The 24287-nt window shown below is 39.5% G+C and overlaps 1 protein-coding gene across 9 annotated transcripts in view; it reads right to left on the reverse strand.

Annotated features, from left to right (window-relative positions):
• The window catches only part of FRYL (FRY like transcription coactivator), a 233791-nt gene that overhangs the window by 155570 nt on the left and 53934 nt on the right, over positions 1-24287 (reverse strand). For all 9 annotated transcript variants that reach the window (XM_078394668.1, XM_078394667.1, XM_073001278.2 and 6 more), the window contains one exon: positions 4785-4984. In XM_078394668.1, the coding sequence (XP_078250794.1) occupies positions 4785-4904 (120 nt within the window). In that variant the 5' untranslated portion in view covers positions 4905-4984. The remainder of the gene's footprint in view (positions 1-4784; positions 4985-24287) is intronic.

Here is a 24287-nt window from a genome sequence, read left to right on the forward strand (position 1 = left end):
AGGTGCTTGCAGACAGAGTGTATCCAGAATCACAGTGTGGTTTTCGAGCTAACAGATCCACCACCGACATGATATTTTCCCTCAGACAGTTGCAGGAGAAATGCAGGGAACAACAACAGCCACTCTTTGTGGCCTTCATAGATCTCACAAAGGCCTTTGACTTGGTTAGCAGGGATGGACTTTTTAAAATACTTCCCAAGATTGGATGTCCACCTCAACTCCTGAATATCATCAGGTCCTTTCATGAGGAAATGAAGGGCACTGTAGTTTTTGATGGCTCAACATCAGATCCCTTTGACATCCGAAGTGGAGTAAAACAAGGCTGTGTCCTTGCGCCGACCCTGTTTGGGATCTTCTTTGCTGTCATGCTGAAGCAGGCCTTTGGAACTGCAACAGAAGGTGTCTATCTCCGGACTAGATCAGATGGAAAGCTCTTTAATCTCACTAGATTGAGAGCGAAGACCAAAGTCCAACTGAAATGCATGCAGGACTTCCTCTTTGCTGATGATGCAGCCATTGTTGCCCACTCTGCTGAAGACCTCCAACAACTCATAAATCATTTTAGCAAGGCCTGCCAAGACTTTGGACTAACTATCAGCCTGAAGAAAACACAAGTCATGTGCCAGGGCGTGGACTCACCTCCATCTATTACTATCTCCATGCAAGAACTGGAGGTTGTGCATGAATTTGTGTACCTTGGCTCAACAATCTCTGACACTCTCTCCCTGGATGTCGAGCTGGATAAACCCATTGGGAAAGCAGCTACCATGTTCTCTAGACTCACAAAGAGAGTATGGCTTAATAAGAACTTGACGGCACAGACCAAAATCCAGGTCTATAGAGCCTGTGTCCTGAGCACACTCCTATACTGCAGCGAGTCCTGGACCCTTTGTGCACGGCAGGAGAGGAAGCTGAACACCTTCCATATGCGTTGTCTCCAACGCATTTTTGGTATCACCTGGCAGGACAAAGTTCCAAATAGAGTAGTCCTAGAACGAGCTGGAATTTTCAGCATGTATACAATATTGAAACAGCGCCGTCTACGTTGGCTTGGGCACGTTGTGAGAATGGCTGATGGTCGGATTCCAAAAGATCTCCTGTATGGAGAATTAGTGCAGGGAAGTCGCCCCTGAGGGAGACCACAGCTGTGTTACAAGGACATCTGCAAGCGGGATCTGAAGGCCTTAGGAAAGGACCTCAACAGATGGGAAACCTTGACGTCTGAGCGTTCAGCCTGGAGGCAGGCGGTGCATCATGGCCTCTCCCAATTTGAAGAGACACTTGTACAGCAGACCGAGGCAAAGAGGCAGTCCCAAAACAAGCAAAACCAGGGAGCTGGACAGGGGACAGATTGGATTTGTTTCCAGTGTGGAAGGGATTGTCACTCTCGAATTGGCCTTCTCAGCCAGACAAGACACTGTTCCAAGACCTCCATACAGAGCACGATACCCTAGTCTCTCGAGACTGAAGGATGCCTACATGAATAATAATAATAATAATAATAATAATAATAATAATAACAACAACAACAACAACAACAACAACAACAAAACAACTATTATTATTATTATTATTATTATTATTATTATTATTATTATTATTATTATTATTATTATTATTATTATTATTATTGCTGATATATTTCTTTATTTATTTTCTTATTGATTCATGGTTTGTTTATTTATTTTTAACTTATTTTGTGTTAAAATATTAAAATTAAGAGATTTGAGAAGATTGGAATTTTTTTAACAAAGCTTTTCTTGTGGAAAACCTCATGCGGCCCAGCCTCACCCAGCCTCTGCCTCCACTGGCCACCAGGTAAATTGAGTTTGAGACCCCTGAACTACAGTATTCCATGGGCCACAGTATTCCCAATGTAAAGTGTATTCCTATATTCAGCTCAAAGCTGTATACCACAAAGTCACAAGAATCAAACAGCAAACATAAACTTGGAAAAATAACAGGTACAAGCTCAGTTTTTTGGTAGCTATTTTTGAAGCTGCCTTTCCTAAACACTTCACAAAGTCTAAGCATGTTTGTGAATAAATGAGCTATGGTTGCTATAACTGAAGTGACTTTCCAAAGCCAGTTTAAACCAACTACCGTATTTTTTGCTCCATAAGACGCACCGGACATTAAGACGCACCTAATTTTTAAATACCAAAATTTAAAATAAAATAAAAATAAATAAACAGAGCAAGTCCCACACTGGGACTGCAAAAAAAAAAAATCACCAAAAAACAAAGCAACATAGAAACATACCCCCAGCCCAAATCTACCCTCCAAAACCCACCCAGAACATTTTTTTAAAAGTAAAAAAATTTAAATACCAAAAAATAAAATGAAAATAAATAAACAGAGCAAGTCCCACGCTGGGACTGCAAAAAAAATTACCGGCGGGGGGACCCCTGCGGGGCCTTCGGAGGCCTCCGAAGCCAGCAATTGTGGTGGGGGGACCCCTGCGGGACCTCCGGAGGCCTCCAAAGCCAGCGACTATAAAGGTAGAGAGAAGAATCAAGGCAGAGGCCAACCTGTTCATATGCTTCCTTTCCTACCACAGCTCATAGCTACTTACTTACATACTTATTTAGTACAGTTATATACTGTTGAATTAGTGTGAGACACTACTCTAAGTGGTTTACAAGGATAAAATAAACAGTAATCCCAACCACCCAACAAAAACAATGAAATAAATACCTACTTCAAATAAAAACCCCAAACAATGACAGACTCCAGGGAGCACAAAGACTTAAGGAAGGATGCCCTTAAATATTTTCTGAAACAAAAAATCTCTTTAGCATCATCTTCAGGGATGAAAAAGCCTGGTGGATTTCCATAGGGAGCTCAGTGTTCCCTCTAAGGTTCATGTGGGCGTGGGCATGCAGAGCTCCACTGGCACTGTGCAGCAGTAGCTGGGGTTGATGCCTCTTTACTTCCAGGTTCCAAATTAAACCTCACCCCTTGTGTGCAGATGGGCGAGGTTCCTGCACAGTGGGGATGACAATCAGAGGGAACATTGACGGAGCCCATTCTATAATGTAGGGGCCATGGCTGAGAAGACACTATTTCTGATGACTGTATTCTTAGCCTCCCTTGGCATTGCAACCTGGAGAAGTAAGGCCTGTGATGAATGGGTGGAAGAGGCTGATGTTCTAAGATAGACGTTCCAACAGATAGTAGGGCCAGAAACCATTAAAGGCTTTATAAACTAGCACTAAAACCCTGTACTGTTACGGAAAACAACTGGGAGCCAGTGGAGGCAAGATACGATCAAACATAGTCACTCCAAGAGACCAGTATGGCAGCTGCATTCTAGACCAGCTGCAATTTCCATGCCAGCTTCCAGGGTAGCCCCATATAGAGAGTGTTACAGTCACTTATCTTTGAGATCACCAATGTAGTTACGGATCCCCCATCCTGGTAGGGATGTAATTGGGCAATAAGTCTAAATTAGTTAAATGCTGACCTGGATATGGAGAAAACTGGGTATATTCTTTCAGGAGTGAATGTTGATGTATCAGAGAAAGTGGCAATTTTCTTGAAATTGATTATCCAAAGAAGAAACATGCTACCGGAATCTAGTCAACTGGGTCTTATTTGATCGCTGGTCTTACACTTGTTTATGTATCTTCTACTGTATACCTCAACTTCCTGGATTTTATTTGTTTACAGTTTTCCCATTTACTATTTTATTCCATTTTACTGTATTTTATTATGCCAATAAAGGTACAGTGGTGCCTCGCTTAACGAGTGCTTCATTTAACGACAAATTCGCTTAGCGATGGCTTTTTCAGAGCGATCTGGTGCTCCGTTTAACGATGTTCCCTATGGGCGATTTTCGCATAGCGATGTTTGGGACCATGCTTCACATAGCGATGACAGTTTGGGTCCCCCTGTTTCGCTTAACGATGGTTTTGACAGCCTTCTGTTGGCTGTTTTTTATACGTTTAAAATGTTTAGAATGCTTGAAATCAGAAGTGCACTTAATAAACCTTTTGTTAAACTCATTTGACTTTGTTCCAACTCTTTTTCAATTTGATATTGTTGTGGGTTTTTCGGGCTTCTTGGCCGTGTTCATTAGATCCCTGCCGTGAAAGCCCTCTTTTTCAATTTGTTGTAATTTTCCCCCCCCCATTGAGATGCATTGAATAGGTTTCAATGCATTTCAATTGGGGAACCGCGTTTCACTTAGTGATGTTTCCTATAGCGATTTTTGCTTAAGGATGGCAATCCGTTCCCATTGGAACGGATTATCTGGTTTTTCAATGCATTTCTATGGGAAACCGTGTTTCGCTTAGCAATGTTTTCCCACAGCGATGAATTTTTTGGAACCAATTAACATCGCTAAACGAGGCACCACTGTATTATGATTATGATGACCTGGATATCTTTCATATATTAATATATAAATGCAGTACATTTTTATACAACTGTATTGAAGGTCCATTAATATCTACAATATTAATTTTATTGAGATATTGAATGGGTCTATACTTCAATACTGTATTTTTCTATTTGCTATTTCTTAACTTGTAGATCACTAAATATGTCTGTTCATGCTCCTATGGAGTTAGGAATGGGCAAACTGTTAGCCACATTTGGGGGATGGGGGTGGAGAGAACAAAAGAGGGCAAAGTGGGATTAGCTGTTAATTTCCTCCACATTAAGGGATCTTAAGTCATTCATCTTCTATATAAACAAATTTACAGCATTCTTGTTATCTAAATAAGGTTAAGCAATTTCTAAAAAACATGAGCAAATAATGGCCCTATCAAGGAACTTACCAAAGGTTCAGCCATTACAACCTCAATTTTCTTTTCAGCTTGAATAGCAAACTCAGCAAAGAGGCTCTTGATGACATATTCACCAGGTTTGACATCTGGATCAATTGTGATATTAGACATGATGATACTTCTCTTTTCCCAGGTAGAACTGACACTGGGAGAAACTCTGCGTTTAGTAACACTTCTGGCTGGTGCTGATGCTAGAGAGAAAAGAATAAAGATCATTAATGCTAAAGTCAATAAAAAAATAAGCATTTCTAGAACTAGAACCATCAAAGAATTTTAGGAAGTTACAAATTAATATACTCTTCTAGCAGAAAAAGTTATAATTTTGCAAATATCATCTTATAGTTCAGCTAATCAATGTTCGTAAATTCAAGGTTATGAAAAAACACTGTCAAGAGTAAGTACTAAGGAAGATAAGAAGAATTTTACAGCTGATAATACCTTCAAGTTTCAATTTGTGTCTTTCTGTTGGAATTCCTCCAACAGAAATGTTTGGAGATTGTGTTTAAAAAGTAATGCGTTAAAAATAAAATTGCAATCTTGGCTTCCCACTCAATATCACTCCATATAGAGCCCTCTTTCACATGACCTAAAATATTTATTTACATTATTATAGTAAAGGTCTAGAAAATATTTATGTTACCATATTAAAGGTTCAAATTTCAAAAATCTCAATATAATAATATAATTTATAAACCATCTCAAAAACAGGCCAAGACAAACTTCTCATGACAGGCTACTCCATGACTTCACACCACTGAAAAACCCCTCTCTCTTGGAGAAACACAATATTCAAACATTTAACAGAAACAGTATACAGTGGTGCCTCGCATAGCGAGGTTAATCCGTTCCGGATTAACCTTCACTATAGCGAAACATCGCTAAACGGAATTTAAAAAGCCATAGAACGAAGTTCAATGCGTTCCTATGGCTTGAAAACTCACCGTTCAGCGATGTTTCTTCATAGCGCCGCCATTTTCACGCCCTCGTTAAGCGAGGGCAGGGCGCGAAAATGCGGCACGGACCTTCCGGCGGCCATTTTGGAACCGCCGATCAGCTGTTCTCCCCGGCTTCGTTATGCGAAGATCGCTAAGCGAATCGCTTAGCGATCTTCGCAAAGCGAAAAAACCCCATAGGGGCCATCGCTGAGCGAATGCTCCAGCGATGGCCCAGAGTGCCTCGTTAAGCGATTTCATCGCTCAGCGAGGCACTCGTTAAGCGAGGCACCACTGTACTTATCTGGATCCTGGCTATCTCTTATTTCAACAGTACATTGTAAAATACAAGTAAAATAAGAGAAATCAGAGGATCAATTCCCCTGCAAATAGAATAACTATGGAAGCACTGTTTTTTCTTCTATTACAGGAAAGTGTTTTCAGAAGCAGAACAAAGCAGTTTCAACCTCTGTTTTACAACAACTGTTTCCTTCAACCTGTTTTTCAAACTGCATTAACATTATTCAATCTACACTTGAAAAAAAAAGCCCTGAAAGAAAATAGCATCTGCCAAACTATCAAAGAATGGTGATTAATATATACAGATTCTGCTGAATTGAAGACTCTCTGGCTAACCAATTCCTGAAATACTTCCCCTATTTCCCCGAAAATAAGACAGGGTCTTATACTGTATTAATTTTTGCTCCAAAAATGCATTAGGGCTTATTTTCAGGGGATGTTTTATTTTTTTAATGTACATCAATCTACATTTATTCAAATACAGCCATGTCATCTTCTTCTGGTTGCTGCACAATGGTGGAAGATGGGGTTTCACTTAACTAGGGTTTACTTTTTTGGTAGGGCTTATATTGCAAGCATCCTGCAAAATCATACTGGGGCTTATTTTCAGATTAGGTCTTATTTTAGGGGAAACAAGGTATAACTTCTGAAGGCAAGTAACAGTTGAAGTAGTTTTCCTGTTCAATCCCACATTAAGGGGGCAGTTCTATCAGTACTGGTTTGTAAAAGCAATTGTAATAGATTTGTGCTCAAGTGTTGTTTTTTGCCAGTTCTGATACAGGTACATTCCAGCAAATGAGGCCTGTATCTGAACATCACCAGTTGAAATTAGAGAAAAAGAGCATTTCCAAACCTCTTGAATCCAAGAGGATTCAATACTTCAATCCAAGTCAGTAGTGCTTAATACTTCTTCATCTCATCTCAACAGCCAGGTTGCAATATTAAGATGAGCTTACTCAACAATGGACAAAGAAGTCAAATGAAACAATGAAGTCCAATGAATAGAGTTTCAATATAATCCAGGCTATCTGGTCTCAAGTAATATCTAATAATAACTGTGTGCTGACCAATTGATTCCAACCTATTGTGAACTTTCCCAGGGTTTTCTAGGTAGAGAATATTCAGATATGTGTTCACCCTGCTCATTAATACTCATGTTGAGATTTGTATGCACCAATGGGAGTTGGTGGGGCAGAGTTAAGAAGGGAGAAGGAAAATGAGTGAGATTAGAGGGCAGTTTGAGTTTGGGAGTTTGGAATAGTGTGTTTGGGAAGGCACTTCAGAGTGAAGACAGAAGGTTGTTTAGTTGAGAGTTAATGACATTGACTGAACTGTTATCACCGGTAACAATAAACAATTTCTATTTGGTTCTTAAATGATACGTTGCCTGGACCTCTATCATTAATAGCGAATAAAGTTCATGTAATCAACTGATGGCAGCTGGACGACATGTAGCTTGTACCTTTGCTTGGTGAAACAACCAAAGGGCAGGCGGGAACATGACACATGCTGTACCATTCCCTTCTTCTGGGGGCATCAGGGCTCTGTGCAGTTTCGTCAAGGCTGGCCCTTCCTGGATGCATAGTGGGGAATTGAACTCCCAACATCTGGCTCCACAGCCAAATGCCTAACTCACTGAGCTATTGAGCCAGCTAAGTAATATCTACCACACATTCATTATGGGGACACACAGACACTTGTTCAGGCCCTATTCACCCACTTTCATGTGGAAAACTATGGTAACTCATTCACAGGTATAAGAACTGATTAGCTGCAGCTGCAGCAGTATTAAGACCACATCTCCAGATGAGGTAGCATGATGAACTATAGTTACCCTGTTTTCCCGAAAATAAGACCTAACCTGAAAATAAGTCCCAGTATGATTTTGCAGGATGCTCATAATATAAGCCCTACCCCAAAAATAAACTCTACTTAAGTGAAACCCCCCTCCACCATTGTGCAACAACCAGAAGAAGATGACATGACTGTATTTTAATAAATGTAGATTGTTGTACATTAAAAAATAAAACATCCCCTGAAAATAAGCCCTAATGCATTTTTGGAGCAAAAATTAATATAAGAGCCTGGCTTATTTTCAGGGAAACACAATACCTTTACTATCATGTTGGGCATGACAATATACCCAATTGGAGTGTACTTATGAAATCCTGACATTTTTATCAACATCCAAGAAATGCAAGTATGATATTTGATTTCTTTTACATTTTATGGGAAAGAAATAAAACCCTGGAGAGCATAGTCCTCAGGTATAATGCATGTATCTCCTCTGAAAATAGCCAGTTGTCCAAGAAAATACTTTTTTGGCATCTTCTCCTAGTAGCACAATTATGCTGCTCTTTTCTTTGTTTCTATTTTTTGAAACAATGATTTCCTAATGATTCCATCTGTCCTGGAAACAAAATACTGTACTGTATAAAGATAGAATGCATCTCCTATTTGAAGTAACTCACATATGAAAGGTACTCTAAGATGACCAAATTGTTCTTCCTAATCTAAGTGTATATTGCAAATGATTCCCAAAATACATCTGAAAACTAATCAATGGCAAAACTGGAAAAAAGAGTCTCTTTGTTCACAGGACTATACAATCACACAGTTTTAAAACTCTTAACAGCTACTTAATAAAAACATACATATTCGTATCATGCTGATGATGCAGTCTGTGTCCATGTTTGAAGGAGCAATTACATAATCAGTTATGCTGGTTGTGAAAGATGGTGGGAAACTGTAGTTTCAACATTTTTGTTCTATAAAGACTGAACCCTCTACATGTTAATTGAAAGAATACATATCTCTCATCTGCTTGCATTTCCTTTCCCCTATTCTTGTAAGTGTGAAATCAAAAGTCTCATCTATAAGGAGAGTGATTCCACCAAAGATCTAACCCTCCATGTATATATACAAAGTATACCATATTGTATCATGTACCAGATTTAACCCAATACTGTATTCAGTTCCTTCAACAACTCTAACCTTACTGTCGATGCTTAGGCATTACATTAGGAAAAGGGACATGTGCATGATTATAAGCCCCGCCTACAAAAGTACAACATCCGTATGCCCCAAGGCTGTGTTAAATTTTAATGAAATAATATTTTTAGTTAAATCAAATCCACCTTGTCCTTTAATCTATTCTTCATTTTCTAAATATAGTTAAGGAATAGCAACATTATGTTAACCAACCCCTAGTTACTGCATTCTTTTTTAACATCACCATTCAAGAAGAACTCTGACTTACTGGACAGCATTCAGAAGACAGACTCCAAGGACAATTCAAGGTATAAAATAAATAATCAGGCAAGGCTAAATGGGTGAGTATGCTTCCTTTGCTGAGAAATAATAAGGACATGCTGACAGCATTTTAAAAAAGTTTTTGCCTGATTATATAGGACAGGAACAATTTGTTTCAATACAGAAAAAGATAAAAATAAGGTAAAGCTAAAGAAAGGATTTTCACTCAGTACAGTCACACAATAGACCTGATCTATTTTCATTGACCCCTTCATGGATTGCTGCCTTGTTGTGGCGAAGAGTAATTCAGAGAAGCTATGGGCTATGCCGTGCAGGGACACCCAAGACGGACAGGTCATAGTGGAGAGTTCTGACTAAATGTGATCCACCTGAAGCAGGAACTGGCAAGCCACTTCAGTATATTTGCCAAGAAAACACCATGGACAGAAACAAAAGGCTAAAAGATATGACGCTAGAAGATGGGCCCCGCAGGTCAGAAGGCACCCAACATGCTACTGAGGAAGAGCGGAGGATAAGTACAAGTAACTCTAGAGCTAATGAAGTGATTGGGCCAAAGCTGAAAGGACGCTCAGCTGCGGACGTGTCTCGAACTGAAAGGAAAATCCGATGCTGCAAAGAAATATACTGCATCGGAAGCTGGAATGTAAGATCTATGAACCTTGGTAAGCTGGAGGTGGTCAAACAGGAGACGGCAAGAATAAACATTGACATCCTGGCCGTCAGTGAACTAAAATGGACAGGAATGGGCGAATTCAACTCAGTCAATTTTTTTATCTACTACTGTGTGCAGGAATCCCGTAGAAGAAATGGATTAGCTCTCATAGTCAACCAAAAAATGGAAAAAGCTGTACTGAGATACAATCTCAAAAATGATAGAATGATTTCAATACAAATCCAAGGCAGACCTTTCAACATCATAGTAATCCAAATTACCAACCACCAATGCTGAAGAGGCTGAAATTGACCAATTCTATGAAGATTTACAACACCTAGAACTGACACCAAAGAAAGATGTTCTTCTCATTATAGGGGACTGGAATGCTGAAGTAGAGAGTCAAAAGATCAAAGGAACAACAGGTAAGTTTGGCCTTGGAGTTCAAAAAAAAAAAAAAGCAGGGCAAAGGCTAATAGAGTTTTGTCAAGAGAACAAGCTGGTCATCACAAATACTCTTTTCCAACAACACAAGAGGCGACTCTACACATGGACATCAACAGATGGGGAATACTGAAATCACACTGATTATGTTGTCTGCAGCCAAAGATGGAGAAGCTCTATACAGTCAGCAAAAACAAGACCTGGAGCTGATTGTGGCTCTGATCATCAGCTTCTTTTAGCAAATTCAAGGTTAAACTGAAGAAAGTAGGAAAACCACTGGGCTAGTCAGGTATAATCTAAACCAAATCCCTTATGAATACACAGTGGAAGTGAAGAACAGATGTAAGGAACTAGATTTGGTGGAGTGCCTGAACAACTGTGGATGGAGGCTCATAACACTGTACAGGAGGCAGCAACAAAAACTATCTCAGAGAAAAGGAAATGCAAGAAAGCAAAGTGGTGGTCCAACGTGGCCTTACAAATAGCAGAGAAGGGAAGGGAAGAAAAATACAAGGGAGACAGGGAAAGTTACAGAAAATGGAATGCAGACTTCCAAAGAATAGCAAGGAGAGACAAAAGGACCTTCTTAAATGAACAGTGCAAAGAAATAGAGGAAATTAATAGAAAGGGATAAACCAGAGATCTGTTCAAGAAAATTGGAGATATTAAAGAACCTTTTGTGCAAAGATGGACATGATCAAGGACCAAAATGGTAGGGACCTAACAGAAGCAGAAGACATCAAGAAGAGGTGGCAAGAATACACAGAGAAATTATACCAAAATGACCTGGATGTCCTGCTATATGGCGAGAGGCGAGATGTTGATGTTTAGACACAGTCAGGGCCTCAGCATGAGTGTTAAGGCAAAGCTGCCTGATGTCTTCGGGGGCAAACTGCAATGCTGGCAAGATTCTAGACCAAAGTTGTTTTTGGTAAGCCCCCATAGCCACCAGATAGTTAATGGCACGTAGGACAAAAGTAGTCATTGAGTACATACGGCTTCCTTCCTTGTTGGAAGGTGTGGTGTGACCCTTGGTTGGTGGCTTGGAGGCACTAGACTCCACAATTAAGGAATTTGGAGCAGGGTGCTTCACGAGAAAGGAAGTGTCAGAACCATGAATGTGATAAAGATTTACCATCCTTCTTGACATGGTTGTAGGGAGAGCTGGGTGCTCCCAGTATTCTTTAATCAAGTCCAGTAGTTCAGGTACATATGAGAGACTCACAGAGTGAGACTTCTCTGAATTGATATCACCAAAAATGAGGTCTTCTTCTCTTGGAAGTGATTGTTCTGTTGCAAGTTTTAAGGTCTTAGCCATACAAGAAACCATCTGGGTGTAGGAGGAGAAATCTTCAGACGGGGAGGAGGGATGTAATTCTGCAGCATCCAAACCCACTGGTTCTCCTGGTACAGGGGTGTCAAGAGAAACGGCAGACTCCCCTTCTTCATCATTGTCAGACAAACCTTCTAAGGCTGGTTGGTAATCCTCAGAATGTTCGAGGATGACAGGTGTCTGTCCAGCATCAGATGCGGCTGTTTGCTTTGGACATGTTGGAGTGGGTCCTGTACCTTGAGGGGGACCCCTAGTAGGATGAACTGGAGTGTTCAGAGCCTTCGACGTCGAAAGTTTTACAGGCTCGACACCAAGAGGTTGCCTATGCGGAGATCCTCTTGGAGGGGAATGAGAAGGGGAAGAGGATGAATAAGTATAATGAGACCTCTTCCGTCGACACCTCCAATCTCTCGAGGTCGATGAGGATTCTGATCCCTTCTACGGCATCGATGGCGGGACCTCTTACGACTCCGGCTGTAGTCGGAGTCAGAAGGGGAGGAATCTCTTCGACGCTGATGTCCGTGTCTATGTTTATGCCGGTGTCGACGCTTTTTGGCGGGAGGCTCATAGTCGTCCCGATCAGATAATGGGCATCGAGGAGAAGGAGCCTCGACCGGCTTCTCAGGTCGACCTCGAGGAGGTGGAGGACACCTGGAAGGTAGCGATCCCGACACAATTGAAGGGGATCGAGATGCCCACCCTGTTAGAATTGGGCTAGATGGGGCATTAGCTAAGCCAGTCATGACTTGAGCAAGCTGGCTAGCTGTAGGCGACCTTCCCCTGTCAACCGGTGGTTCTTGTCGAGGTGGAAGGGAGGTGCCTAAATCAGATGTGGAGTCTCAGTCCCGAGACGAATCCTCCAGTATAGTCAATGGCAATGAGGCAGCGACAGGTGGAACAACAATAGTAAGCTCATTCGCTTTAGACTTCGGCTTTTGAAGTGCCTTTTTCTGCTTTGGTTCTGTCGATGTCAATGGGACAGAAGAAGTAGATGGAAGTTTCTTTGCTGCAGCCGGTTTCTTAGACTTCCCTTCTGAGGTTTTCTTGGCAGGATCCTTTGTTTGAGGAGGAGATGAGGAGACAAGAGTGACTTCCGAGCGGACAGTGGAGGTAGATTGGACAGACTCCATGTCAGATGGCTGTGAGGCGGACAAAGTCTGGCTCCAAAGAAAGTATTTCAGGAGTTGCTGACGAGCCCTGAGTGTAGCCTTGGTGAATTCTTTACAATATTTGCAATGAGTAGTCAAATGCTTCTCTCCGAGGCAAAAAACACAAAGGGAATGTGCATCTTGAAAAGGCAATTTTTTTGAGCACGAAGAACAGCGGCTAAATGGCCCTCTCTTAGGTGACATAGGCCAAATAGCGTGGGAAAACGAAGAGAATAAGTAGAAACTGAAAGCGTCCGGGGGGCGCGTGGTGCCTCAGCAGACAGTAAATAGGCCTCAATAGAAAGTAATTCAGGTAGTTAAGGTACTTGCTGAATCGCCAGAGGCAAGAGAATAGTCAGGCAGTCCATGATCAGGGCAACAGAAGATCAGATAGACGGAAGAGCCAAATCCAAGTCGAAGGAAATAAGGCAGAATAACGAAATTGAAGAGCTCTGAGTGAGAGGTTCCAACTCCGCGGGCGGAAAAATGGAACTGGGGCTTTTGGCGGGCAGAGCGTGTGCAATACAAGGCAACCTAAACGTTGTTACTTTTCCCTACAGCTCTGGAAGATTCAGAGAGGTCCAGCGCAGGGGCTGTTTAACCCACTAGTGTGGATTCATAGAGACCACGTTGAAGAACCACATTTTAGTAAGTTCAGTCAGGGTCACTGAAATCTCTATACTCTATTTGAGTATATCCCAGAATCAAGCACTATGATCAGCAATCCCACAAAATTACCACATTCACATATACTGTATAAAGCTATCACGTCTCTCCTATGGTCTTTGATCTACAGAAATGTACACTGGAAGATGCTATCTATACATAATAAATTAAACTTAACTGAAGATAGTACACAAGAGTAAACTAGAGAGTGAAGAATGCTCCCTAAAGAGCCATAAAATACTATTCATCATTGACAGACTCACATAAAGAATATCTGTATAAGGGGGAAGTGAAAGCAAGAGCGTGTCAGAGTGACAAAGTCAACTTCCTTGACTCATGTTTGATCTGACAGTACCAAACTGCTTTGTTAGCAGAGGTGGACCCTGGATTCAAATGAATTGTGACAGATCTCACAGTTCATCACATATACAACAAAATAACAATCTTTCTAGTCGACCTAGGCCAAATCTGGGTCTTGATGACCCACTGCAACTGAGCTAAAGGGACCCAGGATCTGCTTGTAATAACTGATATCTCCTCCAACTTTCCATATACATTAAAAAACAACATCAGGATGGGTGAAGAAGGAAAGAGAGGCTTAACTGTAGTCTTCTTCACTTACAGTCTTCAGCTTACAAACAACGGCATAGTTCTCCTAGGACTCATTTTTTCATTTCTAATCCCATTCTTTTGGGGATGGATGCAATGTGAATTCCTCTGTGACAGGACCTGGTGTGACAGTAACTAAGAGTCCTGCCTCAAGCAGATATATAGCAGCTAGAAAAAGTAGCTGGGGGAAAGAGAAAGAGAGAGAGGCTCGAGGGTGTCAAATATTCTGTCTAATGCCTCTTTTCCCATGGTAAATCCTTGCAAGGCGCTAGCCGTTTTTGCTCTGAAATTGGGAAATACGAAGAATAATTCTTAGCCTAGAAAGAATACAAGGCAAACCCCGAGCACTTTATATTCAATCAGAGTTTTATAATTACAGTAAGTATTGTGCTAATACTATGTGTGCCCCTTTTTAATTTTAAAAAAAGAAGAATATTTTACTTTGTGCAGCTGCAAAGTGAAGCGCCTAGTTTAGGGCTATTCAGTTTTTACTACTTTTCCCTGGGATGCATATGAACTGCTTTTTCTGCTTTACAAAGCTGTGTGTTTGCAGGGTGACTCAGACTGGGCTGAACTGGGCTCGGGTGTGGAAAACAAGACACTGTGTATGTAGTTGCATGTAGCTGTGAAATGATGGAGCTCCATAAGTGAAAAGAAGATGGGGGAGTGGTTCCAGAGAACAAAATATTATGACAAGGTTCTGAAAGAAGAATGGATCTGTGGATTTGCAGTACGACTCCTGTGAGCCGTTTTAAAAGTAAGAGAAGGGAAAAGTGGCTTCAAAGTGATAGTCCAGGTTGTTTGTGATTAGATCCCCACTTTTGCCTTATGCTCAAGATTTTGGACAAGTTATCCATATTTTAGCCTTGCCAGTTTCCACTTCTATGAAACCAATATTTTGATTTGTGACCAAACAAATGTTCCACAGCCGTAATTTTGAGAAAGGACACTCCCACATGGAATAATTTTCTTTTGTTACTGTACCTATGACAATTTTTCAAAATTCCACATCTGCTGACAGGAATGAGAAGCCTCTTCATAGGAGACCAGGTTTACCTTCCCCATTCCCAGGGAAGACTGGTAAAGGCATGTGCACTCAGGAAGTGCTTTTTTTATTTGTGTCAGAAGCACCACAGTATGATTAATGATATTTAGATACGTTTTGTGCAATGTAGGCAACAAACATCAAGAGCATTTGGACAGTAAGAATCAGCTCTTCCACAGTACACATTGAAGGGCATTGAGTACACTAATACAAGTGTGGAACTTATTGTTCTCTACACTTACAAAGGACTGTGTTGGTGCACAAATTCCATATTTTCCCCCAGATTCATCTTGGTTGGGCCAACTCCAATCCATAGCCTGTTAAGTTCTCAGTGTAACTGAGGTTAGACTTTCCTGGGGCTCCATCCTTTTTAAGAGGCAGATAATTCTTTCTTTCCATGTTATAGTCTTGGCATTCTCTGTTGTTCATTTAAGGTTCATAGATATTCTGAATAAACATTCCATTTATTTTAATCTGAAAGGGGCAGGAGGGTATATATGGCTGCAGAGTAACAGAAGACCAAGGCTGTACTTCTTAGTGTTTGTGGTTGTGTGCCACAGCTGGTTTCTGACAGCATTTGAAGTTTATTATTCCTTGTGGAGACTATTTGCTTTGTGTTTGGCAGTGTTTGGCAGGTGCTACTTCATATGCTGACGTGTAGTTCATGCACCAAAGCTACCCTATTCAAATGTAGTGACTGTTATTTATTTTCAACACATATCTTCTTTCGAGAGTGGTTCTCATCTTTCATTAATACTGACATGAAAGTGTCAGATATCCTATATCATTATACTCATAACATTGGTATCCAAATCTTTATATACATTTATTAACTTGTATTTACAAATTCACCCAAACATTTCTTCATCCTCTTATATGCAATACAGGATATGTGATGCATTTGGGGTGTAAGATTCAAGATACTTAAACAACACTGCCAAACAAGTTCATAGATCATGGCTGTTTAGTAGTATTATAACTGAGAATCTGCAACAGTACCATTTTTTCTAAACTTCAAAATAGACTATTTATTTTGCAGTACCAAGAGTTAATCAGCAATTCAGAGAAAGAGGAAAATGCAAGTCTTAAGAATCACATAATCTATACTCAGTGTAACTGCCAACATCTTTGCCCTTGGAGATTAATATTCTTCAGCTTCGACAGTCAGCATCTGTCCTTCAGACTCTCACATCATCTCATATTCTACTTCACTGACTGCTGATGTGCTTCAGAGGACTCAATAGCACTTTGCAAGAATGAACTGTGGAAAAAAGCCACCAACTGCTACAAGAGAGAGGAAATATGATCTGATACTAGTGACAGTCTCCAGAAAATCTAATGAAGCAATAGAACTTTCTCAGGACTAACACTGGGATGATATAGCTCATTTCAGATAGGAAGAAAAACATTGTCAAATTTAATAACCAAGTTTCTGTATACTAAAAAAGCAATACAGTACTATAAATCCAATAGCCACTGAAATAATTATTCCAAATACATAAAATTTATCCATACCACACCTAAGACACATAGATATCTTAGAGAATGGTATAAGCATTTATAACCAACTTGTGCTTCCAAACACAGGAAAACTGATCAGACAGTAAAAGGGGCACAGCTTCCAATCATCCACAATATTTATAGAATATTTACTTTAAGCAAGCAAACAGGCACTCCCATTTTGAAACTATACTTCTGTTAATGCAGTCTAAAATAGCATTTGCCTCTTTGCCTATAACAAGCATCTCTAGACTACTAGACTGATAGTGACAGAATTCTTGACCAGAATACAATAGACATGAGGAATCTCTCCTTCCTCCTGGAGACTCCTTCCATAAGCCTGAAAAGCTTGTCTATAAGGCTGAGAGATAAAGAGCAGGTTTTCAGGGAAGCAGCAGGCTTCCAGAACAGATTTACACGGCAGTGGAGGGAAGCAGAGCTATAGCATGGACGTAAAGCAAGAAAATCCTGGCACTACTATGAGTGCAGCACCATAAGAGTCAGTGCAGCATGGCAGTTACAAGTGCTTGACTAGGACGCAGGAAACCTGGGTTCAAATTCTGACTCATCCAACCATGAAAATCAAAGAGTGAACTTGATCTAGTCACATTTTCTCAACATAAACAACCATACAAAGTTGTTCTGAGAATAACCCGAGGAGTCCATGAGATTTGCTCTTATCTGATGACAGGTGGCATATAAAGGTAACCACTGATAACACTTAACTAAGCTAGTGTCATATTACAGAATAATCATAACTATTCCAACTTCACCAGAAAAAGACAATAATCTCAACTTATTTTTCTTCTGCTATTTTGCATTATCTGCTCCTTATCTAGTGCAACCACCTCTTTTATCCAAAAGAAAGTAGTGTATTACTTACAGATTGACAAAGGCTCATTATTCACTACTTGTTTGCCTGGGAATATTAAAAAACAGATCCTATAAAGTTGCATTTAAAGCAGTAATCCTTGCACCATTCTGATCAAAGTAACTAAACAAAAGGAACTATACACAGTTTTATATCTTTAGAGTTGACAATGTCAATATACAATTTAAAGAAACAAGTAACACTAATATGGGAACAGTGGGATAAGTAAAGAGGAAAGTATCAAAGTCTGCATAACACTAAAAACGACTGCGAAATTATAATCATGTTTATTGTACTTTTTCTACAGCACAATATGCTTTAACATTTTATTTTATTTTAAACTGGCACTGATGACTCCTTCATGATGGTTATTTATACACTTCTTGGCTCTTACTAAACAGAAGATAAATGACAGACTAACAGCACTGATGGACAAGTCCAACAAACCTAAGATAACCCACTCCAGGGACTGAGTAGACTGAATGGTGGTTACAGCATCAGTCTGCTAGGACTTACAAAGGAGAAATGGGAGCAAGCCAGAAATCTGACTCTTCCACCCTAAACTATCTCAACAGTGTGTTGTAAAAACACAAATAACAGCCAATAATTTTGCATTTTGATTTCTGGATGGAGAGGATTAGAGGGACATTTGAGATTATTAAATACATAAAATCAATCAATAGAGTATCATAGGGAAATGCTAAATAGGGCTTATCAAAATTACACATCTTAATATACAAAACAAGCTAGTAATTATGATCCTATCCTTTGTTAAAATTATGAATGAAATAAAGAAAAGCTTGTCTGATAAACATTCTCACTACACAGCTGGTTTAACAGAATGTTCCTGACTCAGTATAAAAAAGAATGCTTCAAAATGTTGGCAAAGATGTAGCATCCTGAATCTAGGCCATATGAATGTCACTTCATTGTTGTTAGTGAAAGAAAAAAGTGCAACTACTGTGCACTCAAACCCTAGCCAGCACTGCAACAACATTCTGCCAACTAAGCAGGCCTTTTAAAAAAAGAGAGGATGAAACAGTGTTGCTGAGTGTATACATTCATCTAACCACTCACAGTTAAAGGGACATGAACAAAATCTAGTTTATTTTGAGTAAATCACATAACTGACCTGGAATTTCCATGTGCAAGAAGAAAGCTCACTAACTTAAGTAGCTCAACACACATCTCTCAAAATGCTTCTACAGTACATTACTTATTACAGCCCTTCACTGGAGAAAGTACAAATTCAATGGAAAACATAATTTAAATGGAATACCTGTATGAAAAACAAGTACAGTGGTGCCTCGCATAGCGACGTTAATTCATGCAGCAAAAATCGCTGCTAAGCGATTTCGTCGCTATGCGATTTTAAAAAGTCCATAGAAACACATTAAAACCTGTTTAATGCGTTCCTATGGGCAAAAAACTGACCTTAAAGCGAAGATCCTCCATATGACAGCCATTTTCGCTGCCTCTTAAGCGAGGAATCTGTCCCTAAACACAGCAGGCGGCCATTTTTTTACCCAGCGGCCATTCTGGAACCGCCGATCAGCTGTTTAAAAAATCATCGCTTTGCGATGATCGGTAAGCGAAACAGGGACCCAATCATTGCAAAGCGAAAAAATCCCATTTAAAACATCGCAATGCGATCGCAAAATCTTCGTCGCTATGCGCTTTCATCACTAAACGGAGCGCCCGTTAAGTGAGACACCACTGTATTCGTCTTTAATATTTGAATAATTTACTGTTTTTAGCTTTTAATACTGTGTATTTAATTACGTAAGCAGCTTTGGGAGAAAAGCAAGATAAAAATATTTTAAATAAAATAAATAAAACAAAACATTAGTCAGAATTTGCTATTAAGCAACTAAAATGAGTTTAGGGAAGCAATATCATTATCTGCACATTATACAATTTCCAAGTGGTAAAATACTGCATAAGGATTTTGCAATTCTAGTGTAATGAACAACAGAACAATAGTAACAAAATATCTTATTTAAACATTCAAACACTAACCAGATTAGAGAAATAGAATATAATAATTCGAAATGTCTAGATAGGTTTTTCCCAGTTAAAAAGAAAAAAAAACCCTTAAATTTTCTCCTGAACATAATGACAACAAACTGCCACATACTGTATTTAACAGCAGAACAGAGCTTGTAGAAACAAGGATGGAAGGAAACCAAAAGAACAACCATGAGCACTGAAAAAAAGAGATGTGAATAAAAATATGGTTGTTGTAGGTTTTTCGGGCTGTCTGAAAAACCTACAACAACCATAGGATCCTGGCCGTGAAAGCCTTTGAGAATACAGTGAATAAAGATAATTTTAAAAATATATATTAAAAGAACAGAAGAGTGGTACAGTCTTCTTCACTGTTGATAAACTATATGAAGTATAACATGTGCAGCTGTCTTTAGTTACTGGTTGCTAAGTTCTGAATAACACTGTGAGAAAGGGGCAGAAGAGAGTTCCACACTTTCTTAAGGAGACCAATCTCGCAATAAGCACATAGTTTCTTTCTAAAGCAGCTCATAGCAGAAAGGTCTAACAAAGACCTGAAAGCTGAGTGGTACCTAATGCTGAATTCTGAATAATATAAATAAAGTCTTTTTGGGTCAGAACAAAACTCCAGCTAGCTCACTATCCACAGAAGTGCACACTGAGAGAATGTAGGCAGAAACTATCCGTAACTCCACCTTTCTTCTCCTTCAAGCTGAGATTAATTCATAGGCAATAGTAGATTCAGCAAAGAGTTGCTTTTTGAGGTATATATTGATAGGGGCTTGAATCGCTGAACACCACAGATAGTCTTCATCAAATCTGGTTTAATTTGAATCATACCCAATAAGTACAGCAATGTTTTAAATATATATTTCAATACATCAGTGAAGAAAGGTGCCATTTTATTTCAACAAAAGTGATTTACATTAGAGAATAACAAAACAGGTTAGAATTTGTTTAATTCTGCTTTAGAGGGTTAAAAGGGATACACTTTGACCTCATTTGTACATAAACTGAAAGCAGACATTTAAGATGTTGGCAATGTTTAACTACTGGATTCATGAATCATTTTAACTGTTTGTACATTACACAATACATGACAATGGTGTCACAAAATTCTAACAGCACGTTAATGTTTCAGAATAATAAAACCTGTTGAACATAAAGTACAGTTCACTGAGCAATACAAAAGCATATTTGAATATATTCAAACTAAAGATCATATTATACAACATACACACTATCCTACAGCCAGCATAGTTACCATCACATCTTAGAACAAAGGAGGAAAAAATACATCTTCTTCTGGTTGCTACAGAATGGTGGAGGATGGGGTTTCACTTAACTAGGGCTTATTTTTGGGGTAGGGCTTATATTACGAGCATCCTGCAAATTCACACTAGGACTTATTTTCAGGTTAGGTCTTATTTTCGGGGAAACAGGGTAACTGTAGTTCATCATGCTACTTCATCTGGAGATGTGGTCTTAATACTGCCGCAGCTGCAGCTAATCTGTTCTTATACCTGTGAATGAGTTACCATAGTTTTCCACATGAAAGTGGGTGAATAGGGCCTGAGCAAGTGTCTGTGTGTCCCCATAATGAATGTGTGGTAGATATTACTTAGCTGGCTCAATAGATATTATAATGTGTGGTAGATGTTACTTTGTTGGCTTTAATGCAGCAAAGAAGGATTTCTAAAACTTTTCAAACTCTATGTCTACTTCTAAAAGTACTTTCTTTTCTAACCCAACCACCACACATACAAAATGCCTAACCATCTCTTCTACACATGGGATCTTACACAGTAGACTTGACAACTAATCCTAAAGTTATCACCCATTCCTAAAATTCATTCAGAACTTAAAATGCCATTAAAAGCAAAGCAGCAAATCTTGAATTCACTTCCTTCCACATCATGTTCAGCTGGTATGTTCAGATGATTGCGCTCTCACTCCCCAAACATTGCCATGGAGTACTTAACCCACCTTACTTATCTGGCAAGAGAGTGACGGACTTCACCTGCTTCAGAAGCAGCAGCCATATGGTTAAACATATCTCTCTTGAGATGACAGGGAGGCATCTCCACAATTAGAGAACAATTGAGTTAAGGAAATAGTTTACAGCTTCTCTCTGTATACTTTACTTAGACAACTAAATCCATTTTAAGAAATTGAGATATATTTTGTTCTTTTTTTATCATTATTTAGTTCATTATTAATTTTATTGACCTAGTAATTCAAATACAAACATGTTAAAAGTACAAAAGAGTTACATTTATTCCATATCTTATTTATGTCTGCAGACAATTAACTTTGGTTGAAAGAATGGTTCTGTACTGAAGGAATTATAGAATTGTGCTGATCAAATCATCTGCAGAATCTGGGATTTATTTTAAACTGTTATCTCTCCTTGCAAGGAATTCTGTAAGATGACTTTTAAAAGCTCTTACCGAAAAATTTTTTTTAAAGAATATTGTGGCACTGAAGTTGGAAGCAGATACTGCAGTTGTCTATACTTATCTATATATCACATTTGTCTTACACAAAATAGTCTGCCTTTTCACAGCTTAACATTCAGCAATTAGCATGCAAGAACTTCTATTAGGTAGCTTTCTCAGCCAAGATAATATACTTACAGCTGCTGCTCCATGACTTTAGCAGAGATTTAATGTTAATTTCGAAAAGCACAGAATCCTGCAGGCTTAACATCATGTTTCAAGGAGTTACTGCAGCTGTAGCTGCAGCAGCAGCAGCAACAGCAAATATGCTGGTATAGCTTGTCTAACAGTCATTCCTTTATTGCTCACAGACAACAGTGTTTTGGCCCACAGCATCAGTGTTTCATTACCATGCAGCCTCTGAGTGACGCACAACTATAGTAGAAATGCTGCTGAATGCAGATAACTCTCCAGTAAGGAGAATAAAGCTTGTTCATTTGTCATAAGAGGATGCCCTTCAGGATACAGTGGTGCCTCGCTATACAGTTACCCCGCATGACGGGTTTTTTTGCTAGACATTGGCTTTTTGCAATCGCTATAGCGATTTGCAAAACAGTGATTCCTATGGGGGAATTTTGCTGGACAATGTTTGATCCCTGCTTCGCAAACCAATTTTTGCTAGACGAGGTTTTGACAGCTCCCTCCGCTCATGCAAACTGGGTGTTTTCGGGATATAAGCTTCACAAGACAGCGATTTAAACAGCTGATCGGTGGTTTGCGAAGCAGCTTTCCTATGGCCAATCTTTGCTAGACAACGACGATTCTTCCCCATTGGAACGCATTAAACAGGTTTCAATGCATTCCAATGGGGAAATGCTTTTCACTAGACAATGATTTCGCTAAACAGCGATTTCAGTGGAACGGATTATCATTGTCTAGCGAGGCACCACTGTACTCTGATTTAGCACTGATGACACAGAGCAGTACCAACCAGAACAGAAGGAAGCAGTTCAACTCATAGTTTTTACCTAGTCATCTTATCAGTAAGTAAAGAATATAGGACTAAGCTATGGCTGGACAGTTCACTGTTTTATGTATTTGGCTGCGAAGCCAGAGTTTGGGAGTTCAATTTCCCCTCTGTGCCTCTGAGGGGAACACTGAGCCTGCAAACCCATGGGCAAGCTACACAATCAAATAATGCACTCAAAAGGGAATGGTAAACCACTTCTGAATATTCTTTATCTAGAAAACCCTGAAAAGGGTCACCATAAGTCAGGACTAATTTGAAAACATGCAATTATTAATCAGAGGAGTTGCACATCATATAACAATTCCATGCTGATAGTAGGCATCCTTCAGTCTTGAAAGACTATGGTATCCATGCTGATAATTCTGATTTATTATGACTCTTTCTTGCATTTCCAGGTATACGGTACTCAGAAGTACTTTGGTATTCTGGTAAAGTATTCTCTTCTTCTCGGGGTGCTCTGGGACCATATAGCCTGTCTAAGGCTAATCAGGTTGGTTATAATACCTAAATAAATTGCATGGCTACAAGATGAGCAATGGCTACAACCTCATCATAGGTAGGATTATACACAGCCACCCACCATAATAACACCTGAATGGAACCATCCTATGCACAGAAAGTATAATTCTGACTATAGGATACAGGAGAAAAAGAAGAGGATAGCCCTCACTATTCTGCCCTGATTGTCAGCTTTCAAAGTAATCTTGGCCACTTACTACTGGACCAGATGGCAAACCTACTGTTCAAACAGATGACAGGAATAGTCAAGCAAATACTAACTATTCTTGCTATTTAGAATTTTATCCAGACAAGAAAGGCAAAAAGACTATGGCCTCAGGTGTTTGGTCCCTGCATTTACAAAATAAATGGAAAGATCTTCCCCCTCCATCTACAAACCAATACAACATATGTTCCATTATTTCCAAATAATTTTCCCAGCAGAATTTGAGAAGGCTTCAAAGAGCTGGGCTTCTATGGAAGTTCATAAATGGAAAGTTGCTATCGAAGTAGCCTCAGTAGCCTTGTGGTCAAATTTTGAACAACCTCAGTAGCCTTGTGGTCAAATTCTGGCTCCTAGCACAGGCTGCACCAGCCATGGAAATAGTCATTTTAAGCTTTTTTTAAAAAGTAAACTAACAGGAAGTATCAAAATAGGTATAGCTACTTTTTTTTCTATCTGGAGAGGTAAGAGAACCCTCAGGAGGTCACAGAAGACCCGCTAAGTGAACACCATTATGCTTGAAGG

The sequence above is a fragment of the Pogona vitticeps genome, chromosome 5 (assembly GCF_051106095.1).
Source record: "Pogona vitticeps strain Pit_001003342236 chromosome 5, PviZW2.1, whole genome shotgun sequence".
Lineage (NCBI taxonomy): Eukaryota > Metazoa > Chordata > Lepidosauria > Squamata > Agamidae > Pogona > Pogona vitticeps.